This window comes from Myripristis murdjan, chromosome 14, assembly GCF_902150065.1.
Source record: "Myripristis murdjan chromosome 14, fMyrMur1.1, whole genome shotgun sequence".
Classification (NCBI taxonomy): Eukaryota; Metazoa; Chordata; class Actinopteri; order Holocentriformes; family Holocentridae; genus Myripristis; species Myripristis murdjan.
The window spans coordinates 35,021,841-35,040,077 of record NC_043993.1 but is presented as its reverse complement, the minus strand read 5'-3'; the positions used below and the strand labels follow the sequence as shown (position 1 = coordinate 35,040,077).

Sequence of the window (18,237 nt, the reverse complement as noted above, 5' to 3'; positions counted from 1 at the left end):
GGGACCATAGCCAAGGAACCACACCGTCAGACAGGCAGACAGGCCGGAGACTCGACCAGTGGACTCACACAGTGCTTCATTAACTCACCGACAGACAACAGACAGGAACTATCACCTGCTCACCTGGGTGGAGGTCACTTCAGTTTCAATTCAGTCAGTTTAAGAGGTGGGCTTTCTTCCAAATGCAAAAATGGTAAAATCCATGTAAATCCATGAAAAACAGCAGAGCTCATTTTTCCTCATCAACCTAAATCACAAATGGGGCTGCAGCAGAGAAGAGCATCCCATTTTTATCTATTCGGGACGCTTTAGATTCATCTCATTTTCCCAAATTAAAGTGTAGCGTCGAGTAAAAAGACTAAGAAGTCTTTAGCAGAGTTTTGGGTTTTATTAGTCACCTGAATGTGATATGAATCCACACGGTGGTGAAATATAGTTGCTCCATGCTTCTTTAGGCCCCTAATCTGGAATACTGTATCTCTATCTGTAAATACACCTTCATAGTGTGGAAAAAATAGGTCCAAAAATAACACTCTCAGCTCATAAACAAATGTGAACAAAGTGCGTTATGCCAATATAAAATACAAGCCTCGGTACCAATTTTTGGAGGAAATGAAATGACTCTTTTCTTGTTATTTTCCTAGTTGAATTGGAAAGTAGATCCGGCAGGTAGCATCTACAGGAAACCTCCACATAGCAGCCTCGCACCAGGTAGAACCAACCTGGTAACACTTTCACTAATGATTGTATTCTACCAAAAAAAAAAAAGAAAAAAAAATGAGTACCTGGACTTGTTGCTTTTAATATTGGCATAATCTGCTATGTGGGCATTTGCATGTGCACTAAAAGTGTTATTTTGGAGGCTGTTTAGCCACATGATGGAAGAGAAAATTCCTGATTCCCAGTCCAGAGGATCCCAGTATTCTTGATTAGCACAAGAGCAGCTGATGAGGATATTTTACCACCGAGTGGACTCAGATAACTCCCACGTGATACTCCACCAAAGCTCAGCGTTGCTTGGAGGTCCATGGCTAAAACTCTTCATAACTCTTCAGTGTATTGCTGTTACATTACACACTACAAGATTTCTGGGTGCTGACATTTTTCAAACTTTCAAACCAACATGTGAAGCTGACATCTCTAAAGTGACTGATTTTACACTGATTTGACTCCGACCCTTTTGCTCTTTTGATGCTGGAGAATGCGTATTGTCTGACATAAATGTAGGTACAATAACACCCTTACACTGGATATGCTGTATACACACAGGCTGGACTCGGAGCAGGCGGTCAAATAAGACATCGTTGTGTTGAATGTGTATGTGGATGCATGACAGACACAAAGAGAAGGAAGGGGAGAGCAGACAGAGAGCGACAGAAAACCCATGAGAGGTGCATGAGGAATGAACCGCAGTCAAAGTGGATGACTTAATAACTGAAACAAACCTGACTCGACTCAACACTTTTCATAATAAGGGGTGGCCAGATCTGTCTACTCCATGGCCAATGGCAGGTAATCAATGATTGGATCTGCTGTTGCTAAGAAAATGAATCTAAATGAAAAACTCCCTTAGTCTCTGTGCTCATATTTCCAAACAAATTACTTTTGTCATGGAAGGCAGCCCATTGCATATTGAGAAAGGGAGCAATTTATTCTTGAGATGTGTTTGCTTGACATTGCCCAGGGCCAAAGCAAGGTAAACCAAAGACTACACAGCAGGGGAGGGAATGCAAATGCTTGGCTGAGCCCACGGCAGCACAAAATGCCACTGTGCAAAATAAATCGCACGTTTCATTCCAAAATGAGACATTTGCCATTTAAAATGTGGAACACCTACTTTGCCAAACAATTAGTGGCAATAAAATTAAAACAGATTGTGATGTCTTCATAAAGGAAAGGCAGCCCCAGTCCTTCTGCGGCTCGAGCGCTGATTATTCGGTAGCGGCTGAAGTGCGCCGTGATGCAGCACAAGCACATTACGAGCACACATACACTCAAGAAATAAATCCTGTAATCACCATAAAGAGAGCAGAAAATTACATACAGTTTAACATGTCATTAACTATGAAGCTACCCCATAGTGCTACATTATTTGCATGTTGTGTTTAATATCACATTCTACCGCATCGAGTGAAGCATTACCACCTTTTATCAAACTGACTCTCCCCTTTTTTTTTTTTTTTTTTTTTTTTTTTTTTACATCCGCTGAACCTCATCTACCGATTTGGATGGGTACAGAATGTTTTTTACAAATGAACTCTTTATTTACAGGTTGATCCAGCTCCTAGCGGGCGTTTTTCGGAAGTCTCTGTTTGAACGTACGCCAGGGGAGAGGTATAGTCCCGATCCATATGATTTATTGCGGTGGCGGAGTGTGTAACAGCGCCGGCGGTTGAGGGAATGGAGGAAATGGCAGTGATAAAAGATGCAGTCGGTGTTACTGGCATGAGAGGCAGCAGACTTTCAGAGGTCTTCACGCCGAGGCCCAGCGTGGCTGACAGGTTGGTCAATAATCACAGCCACCCTGCTTCACTCAGTGGCTAATGAGACTGATTAAACATGCCATTAAGCACACACACACACACACACACACATATGCACACACGCGCGCGCACCCAGACACTTCACATTAAGGATGGAATGGTTTGAAAGACTCTAGTTGTAAAATCTAGCTGCTAGTGTGTGTGTGTGTGTGTTATGCGAGATAAACAGTGTGTGTGAAACAGTCTGTTTGAAATATGAGCAGTAATAAGCATCAGAACGATGGGCTGTATTTTACAATAATGTGACCACAAGAACAATAACGTGTTAAATATTCTCGATTACATCCGTCTTGCTCTGTTCTGCTGTCTGTCTTTTTTTTTTTCACTTACACACACACACACACACACACACACACACACACACACATACACACAGAGCAATGTGTTCTCACTAAGTAACTCTTTTTTTTTTATTCAACAAGGGATCATCTTTAAAACATGAGGGGAAAACAGCGATAACATGCGTGTCTCAGATGTAGTGCACTGTGTGGAATGGAATGACCATGAGGCTTTAATGAAAGGCAACAATACTATCGCCATGGCTACACACACACACACACACACACACACACACACACACAGTTCAGTGCAACAGAGCTCCTTTTTTTGCAACGCCAAAGCAAGCAGAGAACTGAAACTGAGAAAAACTAAAATCTAAAAGTGTTTTGTTTTGACAGGGACCTCTCACCTCAGCCTGTGTCTTCACTTACATGAAACGTGATGTACATGAAACGCAATTACATAATGATGAAATTAAAAAGTGTTATGCATTTCTGCCTTCCCCAGAACTCCTTCAGAGGACCATAACAGTGATTTTGCATTATCAGCGTAACATCTACAAAATACTTCAGACTTTCTCCACACCATTGGGTGGAGTGAAACGGTCCCTCCACCAGGGAAAATAGTCCTCTTGGAAATGATATTTAAAAATGTAGCAATTTTGAAATGGTGTGTTACAATGTGAAATATGGGTCAATTGTAGCATTGTGCCAAACATTCAAAATCACGGGTATGGTCCTTTAACAAAGGCAGCATGGAAGCATAACTATACAGATGCCTTGTGCCTTGGCTGTGCGTCTTAAGCCCAACACACACCGGCAGCGTAGCGCTGTAGAACGTCAATCGGCGTTAACTGGGAAAAAAACTACATACCACGGAAAAAAGACAAATCAACCAGATCAACCAGCATTGTCTGACAGGCTACCATAACGTAATATCCAGTGATGGGCAGTAGCTTATTGATCAAGTAGTGCGGTAGTTTCAGTTATGTTTAAAATGGAAAACCAGGAAAAAACGGTGCATATAACGGACATGTTTACCGCAATATATCCTTAAAATCAGCAGAGCGCTCATTTGTAATGTAAACTAGATCTGTTTGACTGACAGTTTTATTAAAATACAGGAAAGAGCCACAGAAGTAGAGAAGAAGAACAGCTACGGAAGCTGGGATGGACATCCGCAAGGGAAAAAATACTCTTTTTCAGGCGAGTTGACGCTGGAAATAGGACAGCGGCGTAAAAGGTAGCGACGCGGCGCGTCAACGCGCGTCTAGCCGCCGCCGGTGTGCGGACACACATAGAAAATAATGGGGGCGGCTGTTTGACGCGCGTCGTACGCCGCCGGTGTGTGTTGGGCTTTACAGCCACAGAGCGGCTCGATCGCTCAGCGAGGCCTAACACCTGGTAAAGTGCCACGGAAAGACCGAGGTCAAAGCGAAGACCCGCTTCATCAAAGCTCTCAAAGCCTTGTCCTGCCAACAAGCCCTAAGTCAAACGTAGTCCTTGTTTAGAGAGGTTATTTTCATTTCCTACGCAAATCTCCCAGCAACAGTGACTGGTGCCATCATGGAGACCCACTGGCTGTGTGCAAATAATGTTCAAACTCTGGTAAGACTAGCCAAGAGAAACAGATTTATCTGAGGAAAGACAGACGTAATGCCTGTGTTTAGAGCAGAAACAGAGAGTGGGGTTGTGGATGGAGGTCCATTCATTAACATTAGAAGTTAAGGCTCTAGTCACACTTTGTTTTAACATCCATTTTGGGAGATCTGCTCACAGGTAGACAGCTGATTCCGACTGCCATTCACACCTGGCACTATCGGGGGTCTCTGGTGACTGCTTGTGATTGGGTTTGCGATTGTGGTCTCAGATCAGATCAGTCAGAAAAAAACACCTTTTTCACAGCAGCCATTTTGACATGACATCACTGTTTATTCTGTTTCACTGTTTATTCTGTTGTTCACATTCTGTTTTATCTATTTATTCTCTATTGCACTCATTATTATTTAGCTCTTGTTTTTTTTAGCACTAGTTATATAGATTATATTGCACTAGTTATATAGACTATATTTGAATTATTTAAACTGCCCCACAATTCCATCTCTGTTGTAATCCGGAAGCCAAGCAACAACATTTCGTTGCCAAAATCTCACTGCTGTGTTTTTTAGTGCAATGACAATAAAGAAAGTCTAAGTCTAAGTCTAAGTCTATGACATAGCAGGGTGAACACAGGTGTTACTAATGGCATTAAGTCAGGTTCTGCTCCATTTCAGTGTACCAGGGTCATTCCAGTGAGCCAGCATGAACAGTACTGCGACCCTGGTTCTGCTGGACCCAAACTGAACAGAAACTTAATTTCGATCATTGGTAACACCTGTGTTTAACCTGTTATTTCATGTGAAAATAGCCACTGTGAGAAGGGCCACGGCTGCTAGAGGGTTACATGACCTGAACGCCCTCTATAGAGACACAGCACACTGATCCAGCAATGGAAAGATCAAGCTTATGAAAAGTTGGATGTAGTTAGAAGGGCAGTCACCTGACCTGAGAGCCTATTATGCTCAGCAACTGCAGGCTGAGGAATCAATATAGCCTTGGCTGGGCTGGTTTGTCACTGGGCCAGCCTCGCAACAGAGTCATTAGGCTCTTATCTCCACAAACTCCTCCGGCCTGTAAAGCCTGGCTATGCACCAGGTCCACCTCACTGCATTTAGGAACTGGGGAAACAATGTACAACCCTAGTGTTTATGTTTAATCAGTGGACAATGTGTAAAAATGTTTGTTGAGCACACTAATGCATCACAGGACCCAACCACTAACCCATGGCTTTCAGGCACACTGTAAACCATGAGACGCGTGGCAAGGGGTTTTGTATCCAGACCTATTTCAGGTTCTGTTAGTCAGACATTTTCAGTGCACAGCCACATCCTTTCCCATCCATCTATTTTCCATACTTGCTTAATCCTAATCAGGGTCACGGGGGAGCTGGAGCCTATCCCAGCATGCTTTAGGTGGGTGGTAGGCAAGCACCTGTCAATCACAGGGCTAACACGCAGACAAACACACACACATTAGCCGTCTTTCCACTGTTGTATCACCGCGAGCGAGGGCTGTCTTTGAGCCAGACGGTGTTCATAGTCCTCAGCCTCAAGCCGCAAGAACAAAAAACCATCGTGCCACCATCGATAGTCTCGTCTCGTCTCGTCCATGCAGCCAATGGGAAGGACAGAGCGAGTGGTTAAAGTCTGCAGACGCGGCACCGACTAACTCCTGCAGAACTACCTACCACGGGATGTTTTCCTTTGGACGCCACTTTGAGCGTGGTGTGCTTTAACCCCCTTGTGCTGAGAGCTCAGTTTCTGGTGGACCTGTCCTGTTGTGTGTTGGATCCCCACGCTGCCAGCTCTCTCACTATATATCGCATAATGTCCTAATTTCAGCAAAGACTGTCAATTTGACATTGGACATTGTCCTCTGCCCAGATAGTGAGCAGCTAATGTCCTCGTTTGACCAGGACTGCCGCTCGTTCACCATTTTTCTTTTCTCTGTTATTGAGAGCTGCTGTGCTGACATCTGTACTGATCAGCTGCACCGCCTCCCCGCCTACGAGCCTTAACTCCGCCTCAGACCTCGGTTAGCCCTGTCTGGCCCATAGAGATTTGGTGGGCCATCAGCACCTAGAAACTGACTCCGACGGCCCCACCAAGGTGCCATCAAAGACCGGAAGTGACAATGGAAACCCACTGGCCTCTGTACGAACTGTACGTTTAGTGCAACAGTGGAAAGGCGGCCAGTCACACCTATGGGTAGTTTAGAGACCTGCATGTCTTTAGACTGTGGGATGAAGCCACAATCACAAATGAATGCAAACTCAATAAGGACCAGAGTCTGTACGGTGCCACTACTGCCACCCACATCATTTAGCTACATTCAGTTAATTTTGATTAATGTTTGTCAATATAATTTCTATCTAGAGTAATAATGAAACAGAATACATTTCAAAACCAGACACTTGCTTTAAAGTGTCTGAGTATATCGCTTCTCAGTCTTTCCTTGGATTTTCTGCCAATGAGGTTTGAGTTTCTGTAGTTGGTCGACTTTAATGGAAGTGCTTTCATTAGGTTGGCTGTTGGTTGAAACACTAGTGCATTAATATCAGCCAGCCATGAAGAGTGGTAAAACATTTAGACATTTATTGAAATTATAATGTCCTGAATTGCTACTTTAAGACACTTTGCCTCATTTCAAGCAAGTGCATTGAAACAAGCTGCTACATTGACCATGATGACCAAAATGATTTGCCGGTGTAGTTAGATTGAATTTGATTGAAATATCCTCAAAGGAAGCTGATAAGTTTGGGTATAAAACAAAATTCCCTTCCATGACTGTGAGTTTTTTCAGTGAAGAAAATTATATGAGAACACAACCGCCGAAGCATCAGTGCAGTACACCAAACAGCCGCCTTTTTCTGGTGCAATCTGTGTTTGTAAACAGGCGGCTCATCAGAAAAACTATATTCATGTAAAACAGATATCACCTCTTACTCTTACAGCACGCTGGGGCTGTATAAAAATGTAAAGTAAGGGAAAATGAGAGGAAAATGACAGAAAAGTGCAAAACAGCAAACGTGCACACACTCTCTCTCTCTCACAGACACACACACACACACACACACACACACAAATAATACAAAGCTTTTTACTGTGTGAATCAGTGGCTGTTGTTTCATCTCCCTTCCAGAGTGATGTTGAAAAAAGCACATTTTCCTCTTTCCTTTCTACTCTTACTCCTGGGAAAACATGCTAGCAATATTCCTTTTCTTACATTTAAGGGATAATTCACCCATTTTGAAAAACATGTAATGGTGCTGTGATCCTCTCATTGTTACGGAGTGCTGGATACTGGCTGGATGCTCCAAATGCTAACTGTTAGCCTCCTGCCATTAAGCTGGACTTCCCCCCGGCTAACATTCTTAAAAATAACCACCTTAATCCACTCAAATTATTTAATAAACAAAATTTTAGTTTAATGCTGGGAAGAAGAATCTTTACAGGCTGAAATTACAAAAAAAAAACAAAAACAAAAAAAACAACAACAACAACAACAACAACAGTCTGGAGGAAAGGAAGAAGCTAGCCAAAACATTACTGGCCAGATAGCGTTTAGCATTCTTTAGGAAGTTGTTCTTTTGTTGTCCTCCAACATGCGTACATGTGTTCAACGAAGAAAACAAATGATAGCAAACTGAAACTGAATCTACTTCTGTCTCTGTGGTGGCTCCTGCTCCTCTGGGCTGACTTACTGCATCTTTCTGGCTGTTAATGACAAGAAAATCAATTATAAAGTTATAAAAATTAATGTGAGCAAAACTATCATCTGGGTACACTTGGTAGTTGCATGCATTTTAGTTTTGGATAGCAACACTTTTAAAGTGATGTTAAGCTGTCTTTGAGTGGATTAAGGCTGTTATTCTGAAGAATGTTAGCCGGGGGGAAGTCCATCTGAATGGCAGGAGGCTAACAGTTAGCATTTGGAGCATCCGGCCAGTATCCAGAAGATAGCACCACTACTATCCTGCATAACAGCTACTGGGAAATGAAATAATATCAAAATTTCATAATGGGTGAACCGTCCCTTTAAAACGGTCCTGTTTACAAAGTAAAAATGGTCAGTTATGTGTGGCTAACACGACGAATGCACCTTTAAAACTTCTCCTGTTTTACTTGTGGTAGCTCTGGCTAACCTGGGATGCGTGTTGTGATGTGGAGGCAGTGTCAGGGTCTTCATACTGGGGCACTTCGTTTATGGTTTATGGCAAACAAACTTCGTCAAAAACAAATATTCAAAGCAGGAGCAAAAAGCAGCCGTCACGTTGGAGCCACGTACATTATCATGCTCAGGAAAAGCAGGATGGATATGAACTGGGATGGAGATGAGAGCATTAGTCTTTCTAAGCTGTTTTGAAGCTTACAGGAAGCCCTCTGAGTGCGTAACACCGTGCAGAGCGGGTGGTGGGAGAGAGTGGGAGAAAGCCACTGACAGATTAGAGCAAACAGGAATTCAGGTGGAAATATAGACTCATTCAAGTATCGCCTCGTTGTTCAGTGCAGTGTCCTTAAGTTGTTGTAGGAATTACAAATTTAAACCATGGTGGGATTCAAACTTTGATGGCTCACATAAATACACCGGGCATAATGATGCATGATTCACACACAGACACACACACACACACACAAATAAGTGCAGTGCGACCTTGTTTGTCCTAGTGAATAAAGACACTGTGCTGTGAGCATTAGCTTCAAGAGGTGTCCATCCACAAGCCACGTCCTTAAATATGACAGGGTTGTTGATTTTTTTTTTTTTTTTTTTTTTGGGTTTTTTTTTTTTTTTTCTCCATTTGCATTTCATTTTCCTCTTGAGGGCCTCCATTACGGCTCTGAGTGGCTCCGTTTCTCGTTCAGTTTTCATGAATAGGGTGTCCATTAAAATAGTTGTCGTGTCTCTCCTCTTGCCCAGTGTCTTTAAGGGCTTCATTTTGGCTCGGGGGGGGGCTGTGTCCATCACTCTCCCATTAAGGGCTTTCATATCCTGCTCGCGTCCAACTGGGGCTCAGTTTCTTAAAATGGGGTTCCTCATCAGGGGCTGAAAAGAGGGAGGATTGTGCTGAGCTATGACTCTCCATTCCCATCTACTTCCCTCCTCCACTCAGCCTATACGCTCAGGATCTGGCTGCTTTTACTCTAGTCAGCCATCTCAACATTCAGAGACAATCTTAGAGTCATAGTACCCCATTCACAAGCATAGGAAGACATCCCAGGGGGGAGTGGGAGAAATGTGCCCCCCTCAATCCTGAGAAAAGGGATAGTTGCCCCCCCTCCCAAAATAATCCCTGGAAAAAAACTATACAATTCTAATACAGTTCTCATACAATATATTTTGGAGGCACTTGTATTAATTATAGATGGAAAACAATGCGTTTTTAATTTTAGAAAGACTGACACACCCCCTTTTCGTGCTACATAGTGGTTTAGTCCACTCTACCTCCTGTTTTGATTCAGTCTCCTTGTGTGTGTGTGTGTGTGTGTGTGTGTGTGTGTGTGTGTGTGTGTGGCTTCTGCAAAGATACAACTTAAAAAAATAACATGATCGACATGTTTCCTCACGCCTCCTCCTCGGTAGAATAAAACTCGTCTATCCCCAAATCCCTCAATTCTTCACCCCCTTTTTTTTTTTTTTTTTTTTTTTTTTGAGCGGTTTGCTTTGTCACAAATGTCAGATGTTTATTTCTGATAATGAATATGTTGTTGAATTATAAAGGCTGGTTTTGATACCAAAATAATAAATATGTTTTGTTTTGTGATTGCAATTTTTAATTACTTGACATAAATAGGTTATAGGTACATGTATATGTTCTTATTGGTTGTGAAATATATAATAATATAATAAATAACTGTGGAAATAATATAATAAATAACTTTGGAAAAAAAGCAATTTGACAAAAAAAAATTACAGTAAAGATTATATTAAAATGTTAGATTTTTTGCAGACTTCATAGTGGTCCCCATTTTTACACACTGGACAGCATGCAGTAGTAGATTGCTGAATTGCTTATGAGAATTTTTTCTGTCTCTTGTGCCCCCCAAAAATGAATTGGAATACCCGGCCTTGTTCACAAGCCATGCAAAGACTCGTCATTTCTTTGTCATGTGCACCACTAATTTAGTTTGGGTCGATTTCAGAGTTGTATGACTGTTTTTTGAGATGTTTATCAGTGTAATAAAGACGAGCTCTCCCGTCCCATCCTCCATGCTGCAGGATAACTAGCTTGTGAACATTACAGGTTGTGTCTACAGTTACACTTCCCCTTACTAAAAACATAGTTTACAGCTGCATTGTATTCTGGTCTACTGAGGCCTTTTCCACAGTGTGATTGCTGAAAATGGGTCCAAAATGGTTACTTTAGACAGAAAACCTTGATTCTAAAGGACTGAAACCAAAATCCTGTTGTTTACCGCTGATGTTTTAGTTAAATAACTAATAACTGCCATAAACCTCCATTGTAGCTGCGCTGGAAATATCTCAACAGAGGGAACACAGGGAGGGAAAACACCAACAAGCAACAAAAAGGGACTCAGGAATCCAAACAACATCATCTACATCTGCATTTTAACTATTTTTTAATGTGTTTTTGTGTGGAAATTTCCTTTCAGGAAGTACACAATGTACTGTAGCACTTCTTGGAAGCACCTAACAGAACTGCAAAATGCTAAGCATGTGTGTGTATGTGTGTGTGTGTGCATGCACGGGTGAGTGGGTGGGTGCTGGTTTCTTACCATGATGGTAGTGACCACAACAGTGCGGTTCTCCATGCCAGACGTGTCGTTGGGAAGCAGGGGCGAGTCCTGGATCAGCACCAGTTTGTCTGCATCATTCCAGTAGCCGATCTGGAGGGAAAAAGCCAGTGTGAGTCACTACCTCAGTGTGTGTGTGTGTGTGTGTGTGTGTGTGTGTGTGTGTGTGTGTGTACTTATGGGTTCACTATATGATATATGGTGCCAATATTAGCCTTTTTATCAAAATCAGATCTTGTTCAGTCACTGCTGTCCACCTCCGTTTCATTTATTACATATTTACTATAAAGTCAATCAATACTGTCCTGGTTATCTATGGGAAACACTCTACATTGATCCTAAAGAGACATTTTGATCATGTTCAACTCATTTGAATGAATGTATTATTATTATTATTAGGTTGGTTTGGAGAGTTTTACTGTGGCCTTTATGTTGTGACAGAGGCTTTTCCAGCCTGATAAGACAAAAATTCTGTGGTAAACATTCAATACTTGTAATCATTTGGGTTTTTTCCTATCATGAAAAAGGTCTGTTGTTACTTGGATTCATTAACATATTCAACAGCCACATGTAAAATGGCAACGTGAGGCCAAGTTGGGCTCCTTCTTGTTGTGAAGGCGTTTCACTTTCAGCTGATTCTGCCACCTCCTGCTGAGGGATGCTGATCGACGCTGGTGGATTTGCTGCTGTGTGTGTCGCCTGTGTTGACTCAAGTACTCACCGTGTGCCGCTTTCAACCTCTGATAAAAAAAAAAAAACCTTTACTCCCAAGCTAACCTCATATTCTAAAAACGCTAGGATCATTTGAGACCGTCCTCCTGCTCGTACGGCGGCTCATTACGACCTACAGTTACATTTCAAAGTTAAGTGACCTCTAGTGGTTTTGTAAATAATGACACGGTGGTGTAGTGTTAGGGGAGCCATTACAACACACCTTTCCCGAACCTTAACCTTAATATTTTTAGGGCCCAGCAGGGATCATATTAGAGACGCTCCTGTTTTGTTTTGCTTTTAGAAAACTGAGCGATTACTGATTACTGATTACAGACTCGTCTCGGAATCTAAGGCATTTTCACTCGGTCTTGTCTCGGTCTTAGACTGGGCGGACTCGGGAATTTTGATCAAGACATAAACAATCCAAGATATAAACAAAAAAAGCCTTAATTGTTTAAGAAATGTTCAAGACAGTTAACAAAAATACCTTGCTGAAATGGTATGTCAGGTTTTTTCACTTAGTTCATTTAATTTATGCCTTATTCCTTTTTCTTTTAATCTTTCTTTATGAAATGACATATTTATCATTGCTTGTCAGGTCAATGCAGTTTTAAAAAGTATGATGGCAAATTTCCTTAGATTTGAGATTAGTTTCATTATGTTGGTTAAAAAACAATAGCAGAGTTTTTTTTTTTTTTGCTGTTGCATTTGTTTAAAAGCAAACTTAGTTTACAAGAGATACCTGTCATTTTGTTCTATTTTGTCATGATTTTTCTTTAATATATACGGTCTTGGTCTCGGTTGGTGCGGTCTTGACTACAACACTAGTTTTTGGATTACGAGTTTACCATGAAAGCTTTCTTTATTGAAGGTTGAAGGCAGCACATGGTGAGTACTTCCTACAAAAATATGCATTATGGATTAAGTATTGCTTTAAGATCTTGACAAGGACAATGTTCGTGATGTCCTGATTTTAATGGTCATGGACAAATTCCAGGCAGTCCGATTTATGTACGTGCAGCGGCCATGATATAAAACAAGGCTGAGCAAAACGTGCTGGCTGTTATGTGATTTTTAATCAAACATAGCTAATATTGCCAAACCAATATATAGTCAAACTACAGTATATAGCTTTGACAGCCTCCATAAGTCAGTGAAGACGGAGACGCCGGGCGAGCCAGCTGGCTGCTGGTTGGCTGTTGGTGGGAAGCCAGAGGGAATGAGGAACTGTGAGTGGCCGCTGCCTCCTCTGTGCCGGGGCTTCTGGGTGATTGACGATGGTAGGGAACGTGGGGGTGAGCTTGAGACACACACGTACACACTTACAAGCGCACACACCCCCTGTCCTGACAGGACCCTCGCTGAGAGCAGGAGGACAGGCCAAAGCAGCTTTCTGATTGATGGGATCCCCTCCCTGCTTCTTTACCTTCCTCCAGCCTCCACCCGCCCCCCTGCCTCCACAACTCTCTTTTCCATCCCATTCACTCTCCATCGCTCTCTCTCTCTCTCTTTCTCCTTCCCTTTTTCCTATTTACACCTCCCTTCAGACATCTTCTCTCTCACAACAGAAGGAAGGGGGGCTGAAGCTCTTCATAACCTACTTATGATAATAGGAAAATGCCACAACACACATATTCATCATCTCCCCCAGCACCCCCCACCCCCACCCCCACCCCTCCAGGTACTTAACATGACATACAGAACAAACAGCAATGCACACATCTCCTCCTAACATCACCCCTGACTGCAGTGTATTACTCACTGTCGGGCATTAATAGAATCCATAATCTGAAACATATGAGACTGACCAAAAACTGACTCGATAAGGCTGGCATTCACTGTTACATTGCAATCCATGACAGAAATCAAAGCCGTGTGGTGTAGTCTTACCCGTCTGGGTCCATTATTCTTCAGTTCAAACACGTCCATTGTGTAGTTGACCCTGCGGCCATAGTGGTCAAACTGGACATTACCTGTTAATCCCTGCAGCCGGACCTAGACAGACACGGGGGAACAAAAGGGAGATGACGATGCAGCACAGCCAGAAACCAGATGCATTTTACATCGCTGAAAAGACGGTCAAACAGACAACATCGGTCCAGTCAAATTCAATGTCTGCTGTATACGGGAGTTTCTAATAAATTGGTTCATCACCAGGTGCTTGACAGAGAATGGAGTATGTAAATACAGGTAAAATGAGCACGCAGGCCTAATTTGTGTGTGAGCATGGAAAACGAATTACGTGCATTTGCTTATTAAGTCCAAATGACTGCCTTTCCTTTTTCTTGCCATTCCTGCATTCATTCATATTTTTTTAAATGCTGACCGGTAATACATTTCCTCTGATTAATGACCTCAAAAAACGACAGGCTCCCTTGTCGGGTATTTGACAGATTTACGCAAGTTCTGTTTTACACTGCAAAAAAAACACCCAACTCAACATGTCATTCAGCCTCAATGCCTTATATCTCAATTTTCTTTACAAAACTTGAAAAAGTCTGTCATTGGGGTGAGGTAGCCTCATGTGCTTCCGACACAGTTGTTTCAGGAATTTCAGGATATCAACATCGACACTGTGAAACTAATCAGGGCAGAATTTGTATCAAGAAAATAACTCTTTATTCAATTCAACATTTTTGCAGTGTGGCTATTAATCTAACTTCCTTAACAAGATCTCTCTCTCTTGCCTTACTCTCACAGCTCCAGCTTAGAGCCCATTACATTTTGAATCGCCTTGGGCGACTTCCAGTTTTTTCTACTTCTGATCATCCTCTGATCAAAAGTGCCACCACTTCTGTAACACGCATAAGACTCTTCTCGCTTTTGCTGAGGACACACTACAGAACTTGCAGGCTCATTAAAGCTGCGATTTCACCATCATTACTGACTGGCGCTTGTGGGTCGGTTGTACAAATGATCTTGTGGTGAAAAGAAGGTTCCGGCCTCCCGATCCAGTTGGTTTTATCCTAACTCTGCAGACTGAAGTGGTCAGCCACTTCCATGTTCATTCTGGATCAAAAGAGTAGTAGCATAGGCATTTGGGGAATGTATGGTGAAGGAAAATGATCCCCAAATGTGAGTTCTCCATATTGAACTGCTTGTGAACATTCACGCTACCATGCAGATGCTATTGTTCTTGCTCTCCTCTTTGCTCCTTGATTTTCCAAGTTTTCTTACGTCCTACCTTTTCCTGCCTCTCCCCGAGCAGCACTCGACTCTAACAAGTGGATTATTTGTAAAAGTGACTGCAGGTTGTGATTATTTGCTTTTTGGGAACTTCTTGAACAGTTTTTTTGTGACAGATAATGCTGACAGACACAACTTGTGACTGTGCGACCAGTAGAGTGCTGGTGGATTTCCTAGATGCCTCCCTTGTGCATTGGACCCATCAAAACCCGCGACAGGGTCGCTATGCCCAAACTGTTTGCGTTACCCACAGGAAAACACTGTGAGCAGGAGCTGGGGTGCATTTTTATGAATGGTCCACAATGCTCTGGTCCACAAGGAAATATGTGAAGTTAAGCCCAAAGCCCATATAGACAAGGAGTCCAGGCCAAAAGTGAGTGATATACTGGAGTTATCTCATAGGTTCTGTCTTTGCACCCAGGAACTAAACAAGTTATGCTATGTGGGGGCAGCTGACACTGGCAGAAGGGAATCAGATTTGCTCAAAAAAGATTTATTGATAAGTTCTCATTGAGTTCTTCAGTGCCTGTGAGTCAAATATATTTCAATGAAAACTTTCAACTTGTTCTGGTAACGTAATGATCTCTTCAAGGGAAGGGACAAAGAGAAGGCTGACAATTTTCTTCACCATCTAAGGCATCAAACAACTTCCTGCCATAATGCCCATCAGCAAAAGTCTTGTCCACAGCAAGAGGAACAGCTTCAGTATGACAACAGTGACCACACTCCCCCGGCCTTCCACTTCGATCCCCGCTCCACGATACCCCACTTTTACCTCGGAGATCCTCACCCCTATCTCCACTCCCCTCTGACTCACTAGTATCCCCTATCTCCCCTGTTTCTCCTCTCAGATTCACAAACCAGATGGAAGATTTTTGATGAAATCTGGTATCAAAATTACCCCACTCATGCTCACCATGGCCAGGTCACAGGTGTTACCATCATCCATACACACCTCAACCCCCTGGGTACCTCTATCTCGCCCCTGACCCCTGAAACCCTCACCTACACCACTCTCATCTAAGGCCTTGAACAACACAGAAAGCAGCTGCTATCAGTGTCAGCAGTAACTAGAACTGCAATGAACAAATTATCCTATAGCTGGCCGAGGCCCTGCGACAGAACAACGGCTCCAGCAACAACAACTGCAGTGTCAAGGCACAGATTAAATAAGCAGTTTTCTGTGAAGTCTTGGAACCCCACAAAAATGATTCACATTCCCTGTGAGCCAAGTATCTCAGGCCCTGCACCAATAACTCTAAAACTGGCCCTCCTTAATATCAGATCTCTAGGTGGCAAGTCATTTTTAATCAATGATTTTATAACCTCCTACAAGCTTGATTTCATGTTTCCAACAGGGATTTGGCTATAGAGCAACAGAGAGAATGGGAATGCTGTCCTTACTGACCCCACCTAATTTCTTGTTTGAGTTTCAAGTTCAACAAACCCAAAAGGAGAGGCAGTTTGCACCTTTTTTGCAAAAAGTTCCTGTGCAAGAAATCACCCAGGGTGTTTTCATTCTTTAAATATGTGTCACTTAAAATGGAAATAAAATTCTTCCTATATATTCTGTATATAATGAAATAATGGCCATGGAAGAACTCACCAGATGTCTTTGGTGATTTTCCTGAGATGTTTTCTTTTGTTTGTGCTGAATTTGACAGTAGAGTCATCAGAGGTGATTTTAATACACACATAGATAATGACGCTGTCAATGACAAAAATGACAAAGATCTCTCTGCTGAACTTGTTTGATCTGTCAAAGCATGTGAAAGGGTTGACCCATACTTGAGGACACACTCCAGATCTGGTTATTACCATGAGTGCTAACATCTCAAGCATCACTGTGCTTGATGTTGCTCTATCTCATCATTTCAGTGTCTTCTTTGATCTGTCTGTTAAGCCCAAACTCAATATCAGATCTGAAACTGTTAAAAAAAAGAGGTAAAGAACTTTTTATGGAAGTCCAGAGGTAACTTGATATGACACAGTTTAACCTCATTGATTATAAAACTCTAAGGCCAAATCTTACAACGCAATGGAGTGGCCTAACACAATTACGCAGATGACACACAAATCTACCAAACATTAACATTTACCGGACGACTATGGCCCTGTTGGTACACTCTGTCAGTGCGCTGAACTAATCAATGACTGGATGGGGCATATTTTTCTTCAACTAAACAAAGTTAAGATGGAGGTAATTGTCCCTGGCACACAGACAGAAAGACATAATATTTCTGGACTCAGAGTTAAGTTTCAGCAGCCACATCAAATCAGTAACTTCATTAGCTTGTTGCCATCTAAAAATATTTCAAAAGTCAGAGGATTCATGTTCAAGCTAGACCTAGAAAGTCTTACCCATGCCTTTGTTCCCAGTTGATTAGGCTTTCAAAAAAAAGGTCTTCGGCAACTACAAATTCAAAATGAAGGGAAATATGACCGAATTATACCAGTCCTACAATTTGACTGATTTTAAAATCTTGCCTCTTGACTACAAATCACTCAGTGGTTTTGGGCCTAAATTTATATCTGACATACTTATTTCATATGAACCTCCAAGGACTCTTGGGTCATCTGGTCCACTGGTGGACCCAAGAGTTAGAACAAAACATGTCAAAGCAGTGTTTTGTTATCATGCAGCACAAACTTGGAATAACCTCCCAGATGATATTAGACAAGTCAACACTCTGACTGCTTTAAAATCTAAACATAAAGTGTTTATGTTCTGCACTGTCTACTCTGCCATGCAATGAAACTTTTGCTGAACTGCCTCTTTTAATTCTATTTTCCCCCCAAATCTGTTGATTTTACTGTATTTTTATTATTCTGTAAAGTGCTTTGAAGTACCTCTGTGTATGAAATGTGCTATAAAAAAAAAACTGCCTTTCCTTGCCTTACAGCGTTAAACTAGCGTGGGCACTCTGCTGCTTGTACTCCACTGGGGAATACAAGTAGTGTGAGAATGTTGTTTGTGCAATTTGGCCTTAAGGTGGTGCTAGAGGAAAAGTCATGAGGTAATCAAAACAGACAGGGTTCATCCTTGGGAGCACAAATATGCTCTCCAGATTCATGGCAATCTGCCCAGTAGAACATATTTGAGATATCAAATTTGACATTTTGGCCTACGAGTAGTGCTAGAGGAAAGGTAATGGGGTAATCAAA

The 18,237-nt window shown here is 42.1% G+C and overlaps 1 protein-coding gene across 1 annotated transcript in view; it reads right to left on the bottom strand.

Moving 5' to 3' along the window:
• LOC115371203 (glutamate receptor 4-like) overlaps nt 1-18,237 on the bottom strand; it is a 79,409-nt gene that overhangs the window by 22,670 nt on the left and 38,502 nt on the right. Inside the window, 2 exon segments of the mRNA XM_030068396.1 lie at nt 11,155-11,265; nt 13,777-13,881. Of these exon segments, the coding sequence (XP_029924256.1) occupies nt 11,155-11,265; nt 13,777-13,881 (216 nt within the window).